General features: G+C 41.1%; 2 protein-coding genes across 2 annotated transcripts in view; one reads left to right on the top strand and one right to left on the bottom strand.

Annotated features, from left to right (window-relative positions):
• LOC106805324 (protein Njmu-R1-like) overlaps positions 1 to 4,487 on the bottom strand; it is an 11,702-nt gene extending 7,215 nt beyond the window's left edge. Inside the window, exon 1 of the mRNA XM_014806874.1 lies at positions 4,377 to 4,487. Within this exon, the coding sequence (XP_014662360.1) occupies positions 4,377 to 4,474 (98 nt within the window). The 5' untranslated portion in view covers positions 4,475 to 4,487. The remainder of the gene's footprint in view (positions 1 to 4,376) is intronic.
• Positions 4,488 to 4,504: 17 nt separating this feature from the next.
• Positions 4,505 to 10,869, top strand: LOC106805322 (meiosis-specific with OB domain-containing protein-like). Its single transcript, XM_014806871.1, has 15 exons — positions 4,505 to 4,582; positions 5,043 to 5,239; positions 5,414 to 5,471; positions 5,597 to 5,728; positions 5,925 to 5,994; positions 6,168 to 6,234; positions 6,389 to 6,514; positions 6,735 to 6,835; positions 7,875 to 7,927; positions 8,257 to 8,352; positions 8,615 to 8,710; positions 9,023 to 9,179; positions 9,887 to 10,079; positions 10,280 to 10,366; positions 10,642 to 10,869. The coding sequence occupies exons 2-15, from the start codon at positions 5,078 to 5,080 to the stop codon at positions 10,759 to 10,761; spliced, it is 1,518 nt and encodes a 505-aa protein (XP_014662357.1). The 5' UTR covers positions 4,505 to 4,582; positions 5,043 to 5,077; the 3' UTR covers positions 10,762 to 10,869.

The raw sequence follows: 10,869 nt of genomic DNA, 5'->3' as shown, positions 1-10,869 counted from the left end.
CTACAATATTTTATTTTTACAGTTTCAAAGCCTGCCAGACATTTTAACTTTCATGAGATTAAATCAAGATTAAATGTATATGTTTTATTTTAACATGAAAAGCCAATGTGTTGTTGTTTTATTACAGTTACTTGTTTTAATATTTGCATGCTCTGTGACTTTGATCTTCTTGAACGTCTGAACTGATCGATAGCATGTGCACGCGCGTGTTTAGATAAATAATGAGTGAAAGTAGAAAAACGGTATGCAAGATTCTGGTGAAAATTTGATGCCGTGGAATGGATAATTCAAATGTATGCCTCAATCATCAATGTCCGTGTGTGCCATTGTGTGGGGTTTGTTTAAAGACTTGTGCAAGTGCATCAGACGGCCCAATTTTCAAATAATATACAATACGAGATTGAAATAAAGATTTATAATGTTTTTCTTTGTTTTTTTTTTCGGGCCACCAGATTTCATTTTCGGGCCACCAAAAATTGAAAATCAATGATTTTGGTGGCCCGATCGGGCCACTGAAAAAAAAAGTTAGTGTCGAGCCTTGTGTTAGCATTACTTGGTTAGTTAGACCTCAACTGTAAACTTAATCGATATAAACGATTGTGATGTTTAACGAAAGGCGCCTAGTGGACGCGATAAGATATGACCATGACTATAATCGCCATCAAGGTGACAGGAGGTATAATGGAATGAAAGTGTCAATGACACTATAGCTCATCGTGGGTGTGATAGAGGAGGGAGATGATATTTAAAATTTGGTAAGTGTTTCATTTATGACGAACCGAAATGTGATCAAATGTCCTTATTCCCCGTTTTATACTTATAGAAATTTCACTGCTTTGTTTCAGGGTTAGTTTTGATGCTAAAATAAACGTTTCAGATCTGAAAGTCTGAAATCTGGGCGAGAGATGGCGTTACGCCTAAATGATCGCCATTTTGGTTTTTGATTATCGTGCAAATAAAAGCAATAAAATATTCCAGTCAAATTACTGTAACGAAGAATCTAAAACACAATATTACACGTAGATATGATTAGGTAGGTAGGTATAGGTAAATTTAGCAAAATCGAATGAATCTAGATGGCCATTTTCATTTTTGCCAAAAAGTGGGCGTGGCTCGAAAGTAGGTCGACTGGCATGCTCCAAAATAGGACGATCAAATCTCTCCCATAGGAGTAACAACTGTATGCAATTTGAAACATGTGGGTCAAACTGTTCTTGTGTTATCGTTGACCGTAGGCAGACACTGAAATGCATAGTAAAATTGCCAAAATCTACCTAATTTGCATAATTTTTTTTAAATGTCAAAATCCGTGTGATATGTTTTGGGGCCAGTCCTTATTCATTCACATACCAAAAATGAGCAAAATCCGTTGAACCTGAACTGACTTATGACCATTTCCATTTTTGCCAAAAAGTGGGCGTGGCTCAAAAGTAGGTCGATTGGCGTGCTCCAAAATAGGACGTTCAAATCTGTCCCATAGGAGTAACAACTGTATGCAATTTGAAACATGTGGGTCAAACAGTTCTTGAGTTATCGTTGACCGTAGCCACACACTGAAATGCATAGTGAAATTGCCAAAATCTACCTAATTTAAATAATTTTTTTTAAATATCAAAAGCCCTGTGATATGGTTTGGGGCCAGTCCTTATTCATTCACATACCAAAAATTAGCAAAATCCGTTGAACCTGAACTGACTTATGGCCATTTCCATTTTTGCCAAAAAGTGGGCGTGGCTCGAAAGTAGGCTAACTGGTGTGCTCCAAAATAGGACGTTCACATCTCTCCCATAGGCGTAACAACTGTATGCAATTTGAAACAATTCAAACATGTGGGTCAAACGGTTCTCAAGTTATCGTTGACCGTAGCCAAATTTTGACAGACGGACGGACGTCTGACAGACAACGCCCCATGGCAATAGCTCATCTTGACGATGTCAAGGTGAGCTAAAAATCATAAACGCATACAATGATACATTGTGAGGCACGCCCAGAATCAGATGCCAGACAGCAGACTGTGCATCCTCACTTACGTCACGTGGCAGCAGCTAGTAATGCTGAGAGGGTCTATGTCCCCCAGGGTACTGCCGGAACGTACCCTGGGTACGGTCTGGACCGTCCGGTATACCGGAACATACCCTGGTACTATCAGGAGTAAGATAATATAGGATTATATATATATCTTATTATCCTATATTATCTTACTCCTGGTACTATCTAATATGCCGGACCGTACCTCGCCTACTCCACTAACGAGTCTAGGGAGTCGCCTACTCCCTAACCCTAAATCCAACCCTAAAGGCCAAGACACACTGCAGCGACAGCGACCGATCGTAACGACAAACGACTTTTCAGAAAATTAGAAACTATTGTTTCCTATGAGCCATTGCACACACGCGACAACGACCGGGGACAACCTCGACGACAAAAATATTTAGAAACGTTTCTATTCTCCAGTGACAGTCGCCAGCGATACTTTACAAATAGCCAATCGCAGCCGTTTCCATCGGCACGTGACATTACGATTACGTCATAAATAACCTATAATGCTAGCTAAACTCGCGACGCATGTCACAAACAATGGGGCCGCGAACCAGTCTAACCAAAGCGTGCAAGCTGTGGGCCTGTGGCAAGCTAGACACAGTACGTACAGTACATGATAATTTGCTGCGTATCTTTTACTTTATTATCTTATCGGATCATCCTTATGCCTAGAGAGTTTTTGCAGCCTGTTATTTAAAAGCAGCAGCATGAGTTTTTGCCGTTTGTTCATGTGATGATGTGTACTACAGTGGCGAGTGCTGGGTGAACTTTGACCTAACGTCGGTCGCTGTCGCTGCAGTGTTTGCGCCAGTCGACGCGACTTTTGTCGTTTGTCGTTACAGTCGGTCGCTGTCGCTGCAGTGTGTCTTGGCCTTAACCCTAACCCTAACCATATCAAATAGTTACCAGGGTACGTTCCGGTATACCGGACCGTACCCAGGGTACGTTCTGGCGTAGCCACAAGTTCCCTTCTCGCTTAACATTACGTTGGCGAGAGGGTCACAAGCCGACGCAATAGAATATTGTTTGGCATGACGTGCGCTGCTATTAAACGTAAAATTATCTAACTTATTATGATTTTTACCGCTTCTCTGTACTTCCACGCCTCGATTTATTATATGTGCGCTATCACTGAGCATGTATTTACGTGTCAGCGAGTAATTATTTATAAATTGATAAGATAAAACTCAAAAAACGCCACCATTTTCCCATATATATCATCATACGTAGCAAAAAATACAAGCACAAACAATACAAAAAGAGACATAAGAACACCCAGTATGGCGTTTTACAACGTTCAAATATTATAGCGCTGTTCGAAATGCTCTTATTTTAACGTGTATTTTGAGGTAAATAGTAATTAAGAAGTGATGCGATAGTTGCAAACATGTAACAGGTGAGGTCAAATGTGGTAATACATTGTTTTATTTACGAAATTCGGAGTTTGTTTTCAGGCTACCAGGCATTTCGTATGGAAGGGTGTCAGGCTCCTCCGCCGTGTAACAGTCGGAGAGCCTGGTCGGTTTAGTTCTGCCGGTACCATGGTGGACATAGACCTTATGAGCGCTAGTAATGTCCATGTCTGTTGATTGTTGGGTATAGTTTAAACCGACCAGGCTCTCCGACTGTTACACGGTGGAGGAGCCTGACACCCTTCCATACGAAATGCTCGCCACGTAGTGTCAAGCGAGATGGGAACTTGTGCCGGCTAGGTATAGTTATGAGTCAATGCTATTGTGTGTTGACACTCCCGTGTCAAGTGCCGACTGTAGATAATAGATGACATCTGTTGCCACGCACTGGCCAGTGGCGCTGAGAGGGTCTATGTCCCCCGGGGTACTGCCGGAACGTACCCTGGGTACGGTCCGGTATACCGGAATACCGGAACGTACCCTGGTACTATCTAATATGCCGGACCGTACCTCGCCTACTCCACTAACGAGTCTAGGGAGTCGCCTACGCCTACTCCCTAACCCGAACCCGAATCCTAACCCTAACCATATCAAATACTGAAATAGTGACCAGGGTACGTTCCGGTATACCGGACCGTACCCAGGGTACGTTCCGGCAGTACCCTGGGGGACATAGACCCTATGTCTATGAGCCCCAGTGGCAGTGACTGTTGCAGTGTTGGTGTTTGTTGTTGTTGACATTAATTGACATTGTCATAATGCATTGATGTAATTGTTGTTGACATTGTCATTGATGTAATTGTTGTTGACATTGTCATTGATGTAATTGTTGTTGTCGTTTCAAAGCAAATTTTGTTTAGCAGACGAATTAATGGGGCTATGTATAAAAAAAACAATTGGACAGAGTGCTCGTTCTTGGGTTACCTGTTCGTATGGTACGCATAGAGAGCGTGAAAACGCGGTACTTCCTTGAAAGCAACATGCTTCCCGCTCTCATCACGAAACACATCGTTGTCAGCCATGATTAAATTACCCAAAAGTGATTGCGAACTGCTGCGAGTACGGAGATCTGTATCCGGTTTCCGGTCTGCCGCTACCGTCAGCAGACGACGTCCAACAGCACAAACAAAGTGTGTGTTATTGTGGTGTTATCATACTCATACTCATAGACATAGATATGGAATGGAGATCTATATTCTATATCTATGCCTGTTATACGTTTAGTGTCATTCAGTGTTCATTCAAGTACTGCTGACGTTAGCGGTTAGTGCTGCCGTGATCATAATCATAATGTAATTCATTGACTAAACAAAACAGTGCCAAAACTTGAATGCTTGAATGGACTGCCGACTGGCACCCACGGCCACGACGTCGACACGTTACACGACACTGACAGTGTTTACAATAATTTGTTTTACTATTACTATTACTACTAGTACTAGTAGTTCATAGCATAACACAACATTCAAAGTACAAAGAACAACTTATTCTTAATGAGACTCTTGAAAGCCACATTTTTCACATTCACTATAGAAATTTTGAAATGTGCATAAGAAACGTCAACTAATTCTTTGCCGTTAAACTGGTTAGGGAGAAAAGAAAGATCTGCCAAAGAATTCAACAGAATGGCTTGGTCAGGACGCTTTCAAGACTTTCAACAAGAGGGATCGAAACCTCAATCACAGTACTCAAGTAGGAATCCAAATTATAACCAGCTCAACTCCAGTGGTGTTACTTCAACTGGAAGAGTTAACATTCGGGACATCAGTGCCGGCTTGCCAAACACTGTAGGTATCATTGTGATATCTATATCTGATATTGCAGCCTTCTTACGATCCACAATTCTGAACTATAAAGCATTGAATAATATATAGTCTTACAGAATATATCAACAGTTGATGAGCCTATTGAACTCACTTCATGTACAGTATACAAAACATTGATGTGCTTTCCTTTTCAAGAGCATAATTGGATGCGTGTTAACCAAAGGCGAAGTTAGGTCTGTCGCAAGCAAAAAAGGTGAATTAGATTTAGATTCAATAGTACATTATAGAAATGAATACTAAATAGAATAACTTTCATGATAGCCTGCTGGTTTTTAAGTGTGACATGCTAACTCTAATTTGCTCCTCTCTCGATCACAGATACAGGAACAGAGAGATATGTATTCAATTTTACAATCAGAGATTCTGCAGTGGACTTCATAAATGTAACCTGCTGGGGAGGTGAAGACCACATCAATGGCATAGCACAAAACTTCAACATAGGAGACATAGGTATATATGTAATTCACTTATAGAATATTATAAGGAGAGTAATAATTTCAGAAGTTGCTATACTAATACAGACTTACTTCAGTGAATTCACTTGTTGAATTGAATTATGTATACATAACATATTTATGGTTGTATGTATAAACATGCTGATGCTGCGCATGTAGTAAATAATCTTGAATTGCAATCTTATTTGTAGTGACAGTACAAAATGCCCAAATACAGCCAAAGAGCGAATACGATGAGCGATTCAGGCCATGGACTCCGAGGTAGGCATGCATTTGATCTTTTCATCAAATGTATGGCCCTCAAGAAACGCTAAAATAAATCATATTCCCTATATCATATGACTCATATGTACCTATATTAATTGAATCTTATAATATTAAGTTGCAAAGAACTGAAATGCAACATTTATAGCTGTATGTATTAAATATTGCAGCTCCCTGCATTTGGTAGCCAATGAAAATTATACCAAAATCGAATTATGCAGTGACTGGAATCAACAGGTACGTGCAACTGTCTTGAAACACAGACAAGGAAGGCTTACGTATATTTCTGCCGCATGTTATCTGGGAACTCCACACGTCTAAATAAATATGCTACGTACAGGTAATATTGGGACCATAAGTTTTCCATATCTTTTGTATTTGGCTTCAACAGGAATTCTCCAACCTGCTACACCTGCCGATCAAGCAGAGCAGTGACTTCTTCTCCCTGTACGATGTCAGCTACAACGGGCAGACGCTCCAGGGAGAGCATGTGAACCTGCTCGCTGTCGTAAAATCCGTAAGTTATCGCCATGGGGAAACCTACAAGTTTACAGTACGTGGTCTTGGTAAGATGTGCAAGTGACATATGTTTAGGCTCTTTGGTTGAAGTAGAACCACAGAGTTGATTGTATTTTCAGATTAACAAAGCACAAGTTGTTTACTGTGTATTAGTAGATCAATGCATAATTTGAATAAACATCAAACCTTTTAGATTTACTAATATTTTTTTTGTATAGATGGGAGCAGTTAGGGACATCAAGACCAAGACTGGAAGAACCATTAAGAAACTTGAGGTGAAACTTTGCGATCAGACTGCAACAACCTTTGCACTAACGCTGTATGTCGAACACGTAATTTTGCAATTGTCATGACGGTATATATACCCAGGGTTCTCCAAGGGCACTTATAGCCTGGCCTATCGTCGAGCCCCGCCATCCTAAAATGCACCCGCCACGCTAAATATAGCCGCCATGCTGGTGTATACACAAGAAGTTCAAACAATTAATACACATTGGTCTCGATGCTACGGTTGCGGCAGTCCCACACACAAGTACAAACAGTCTCCCTATTCCTAACCCTAACACTAACTCTAAACCGACTCGGCTATCTTATATACACGTGTTATAGTACCAAAATTAATCTATAGTGTATAACCTTTTGCTTTCAATATTTTGCATCTGAACTGACAATTAATCCCAACCAACTGGTGTAGGCTAGCTGGCACAATAATGTTCATTTTCAAATCCGAGTGTTTTCTTGCTCATCAAGAAATAATTATTTTGAATTTTCCTATGGTTTTCCTATGGTTTTCCTATGGTTTTCCTATGGTTTTCCTATGGTTTTCCTATGGGTTTCCTATGAATTTTCCTATGGTTTTCCTATGGCTTTGCCCATGCAAAACAAACATTTTCACCCCACATGCAGTGCTTCAAATTTACACACAGTGTCCCAGATTGCATCTCAGAGCTTCTACAATTAAAAATTTTTCCGGGGGGCATCCCCCCCCCCTAGCAGTGAGTAGCACCCCCATGCTATAATTTAAAAGCTTGGAGAACCCTGATACCGTACAATATGTTTGTGGGTAATTTATAGTGCATCCTATTGCTCACAGTATCTACAGAGCTATGATTATATCTATGTATGGATATAAAGTGAAACCTGTATATGTCGGTCACCAAAGGGGAAATTCTAAAATGTGTCCTTTATAGACAGTTGTCTGGCCTATTGGGGTGTTTTCACTGTATACCGTACGTGGCTCTCGCGTGAAATATCAAGTGTCCCCTTTATACATAGGTGCCAATTCTTCAGAGGCAACTGTTAACACAGGTTTGATAGCATTTTTCATGTAAAATACTAATATTAATTATTTTTGGCAGCTGGGATGAAGCAAACATAAACTTTGCACTGACATGGTGCCCAAAGGAATATGGTAAGCTAGCTCATTTGCCTGTTAGAAACTGCGTAGCAACAAATATCTGCATCTAGTTTATGAGCAGGCACAATTATTATGACTGCCGTAGCTACGCTGTTGGCTATTCGCAGTGAAGCCAATAAAAATAATCTTGCTTTATCTGTTTTTCATAGTCATATGAGCAATAGGGAAGACATGGTGCCGTAAGTGGATAGGTTATGTGTTGAATAATGGTAACGTGCGTTTTAATATCTAAACAACCCATGCAACTGTAGAAGCATGGTATGCACACCCAATTTTTAAATATCTTTTACCGTCTTTTACTGACAAATTTGCTTGTATTCCAGTGGTATTCGCAGCAGACGTAAAAGTGTCGTATGACAACTACAGAAAGGCGATGGTTGGGACGTGTGATAGCAAGACAATCTTCACTGTTAATCCAGGTGTGTAAAACTATATGAGAAAAAAACACCATGTATGGTTCAGTATAAAACAGGAAGAGAATCCACTTCTTATGCTATTATAATATAATCATATCTATAATATTATTGAGAACATGATTGTCAATTTATTAATTTGATATATTATATATATATATATATAAATGTGTGTGTGCGTGTGTGTGCGTGTGTGCGTGTGTAAACTATTTCATGGTATAGTTGTAAATTGTAAAGCATGTATAATCGCTTACGATTGGATTACCAGACACTAAGGAGGCTCATAACCTGTACCAATGGGCACAGACAGCAGATCTGAGTGGTGAAGACAGCATCATTGGAATTAGTGACAAAGACATCGACTGTAAGATCACTCACTATATCTTGCATAGTCAGGATTTACACACAGCAAAATGAACCACATACTAAGAATTAGATGTACGCCAATTGGAACTTGCCTGCAATGAACTTGAGAGGATAATGATTATATAATCTACATCGATAAGTAATAACCACGCAACTTCTAATAATTTATCGCCGTACCAATGCTTATTGTACTAACAGCACACAAATCGTTGTGATTATACCGTGGCGTTTGTAAATTGTAACAACAAATATGAGTGTTGTAGGCCACATGGTACCCCTGCATTTCTGCATTATGCTCCATTGCTTACAGTGTCACTCATCAAGGACGTGTTCACGCTGGACGACGTTAAGCAGATGCACAGCCAGCGGAGTGATGCGTCAGACCCCAATGTCGCCGGCATCATCTATGCCTACGTCACCAAGTTTGATCTGGACGGACAACTGAACAGGATCGTTTCGATTCGCTGGTAGGTAATTTGTTTTTCTACGCAAAAAATCGGTCGGGAGCGTAAACGATTGCAGTAACTGTTGCCCACTCACTTCATCATGTTCCCTGCATGGAGCGTGTTGGCTGCATGGTGACTGTCTTGGGCTCGTATATCGTTAGCAGAAGCATTATTGCTCATGCCGTATGCCTCTCACACGTATAAATGTATGCCTAATACCACAAACGTGCCCATAATCGAGTATGGATATGTTATTGCTAATGTTAGCATGAGTCTTGCGATATGCCCTCACAGTACAGTGTTTTAAAAGCAATAGCAAACTGCACCTCAACGTATTCTAAATCTGTACGAAGTAAAATTCTGGAGCACGCACAACCTACACCTACATCTACACCTTACCATACATTGCCTGTCTATAGTTATTATGCTAGCATTGGGAATCCATATAAACTGAAACCCTAGATTGCACATTTAAAGCTGAGCATACATTGCGCACGTCTATTGTTATGATGCTGGCACCATATCGTATTGTAAATCAGTATAAAATAAAACCCTGGAATACATGGCACATCTCAAGCTGACCAAACATTGCACACCTTATGATGCGGGCACCTTAAACGTAATGTAAATCCCTGTAAACTAAAGCCTTGGATTGCAGAGTCGAAAGCCGACTGACCGTACATTGCGAGTCTAGCGATAATCAATGCCCCGTTTCCCGCTTCCCGCAGCAACCAATGTAAGAAGCGAACGGACGACGCGACATACCTGTGCACGAACATCAACTGCCCGATGGGCTCTTCGATGGAGCCGCCGGACACCCAGGCCCAGTACGACGTGCTGCTGCAGCTGTCTGACCGCACGGGCTCCCTACGGGCCGTGCGGCTCGGGGGCGCGCAGGCAGAGACGCTGATCGGATGTCCCGTAAGCGAGTTGTTCGCAACGCCGTTACGAATCTCTTCCTCTCGGGTGGTCGGACGATATTTCCGACGTTGTATCGCATAAACTGGATTACTTGCGCAACTTTGCGAATAGATACCCAGTTATTTACAAACCACCAACATGCTGTAATGTAACAACATAATAATCTAAGAAGTTTGAATGAATGGGTTTCGTCTTGGCAGGCTGGACAATTCAAGGACATGGAAGACGGTGAGAAAACGGCCATCAAGTGGAAATATCTAATGGAACTCTGCAAGGTTTACATCAAGGTTAGTACAAAAGCCATCACCTGCTCTCACAGTGCGTGAATCGCAACTAACCACTACGACATCACTAAACCTGCATCAATCTGCAAACCAATCATGTGACACGCGTGGCTAAGTTTGCAATCTGTTTGCAAAACCGGCTTCAACTAACGCCGTCCATTAGACTTCACGAGTGGAATTTCCTTTTATCTATTTGTACAATTGAACACCGTGCAAATTGGACCGTGACAGAAGCTGTCTAGATGAAGTTTGCACACTATCGTGTGGTTCCATTCCAGACTTCTCTACCAACTTACGAACATCCGACGCCGCTCGTTAGAATACTGGCATGCGAACCTGCAAAACCGCTAGAGATTCTGGAGCTTCTTCCGCAACCCGCCAGGGGTAGTTCTTGGTGACATCAACAGTAGTCTGCAATCTACACCGTAGTAGATGCGTGTTTCCGATCGCTAATTTACATGTCTTTAATATTAAATTAATAAATTATCTATGTATTTCTATCGTAA

The sequence above is a fragment of the Priapulus caudatus genome, unplaced genomic scaffold (assembly GCF_000485595.1).
Source record: "Priapulus caudatus unplaced genomic scaffold, Priapulus_caudatus-5.0.1 Scaffold109, whole genome shotgun sequence".
Taxonomy (NCBI): Eukaryota; Metazoa; Priapulida; class Priapulimorpha; order Priapulimorphida; family Priapulidae; genus Priapulus; species Priapulus caudatus.
This window is presented reverse-complemented; position numbering and strand designations above follow the sequence as displayed.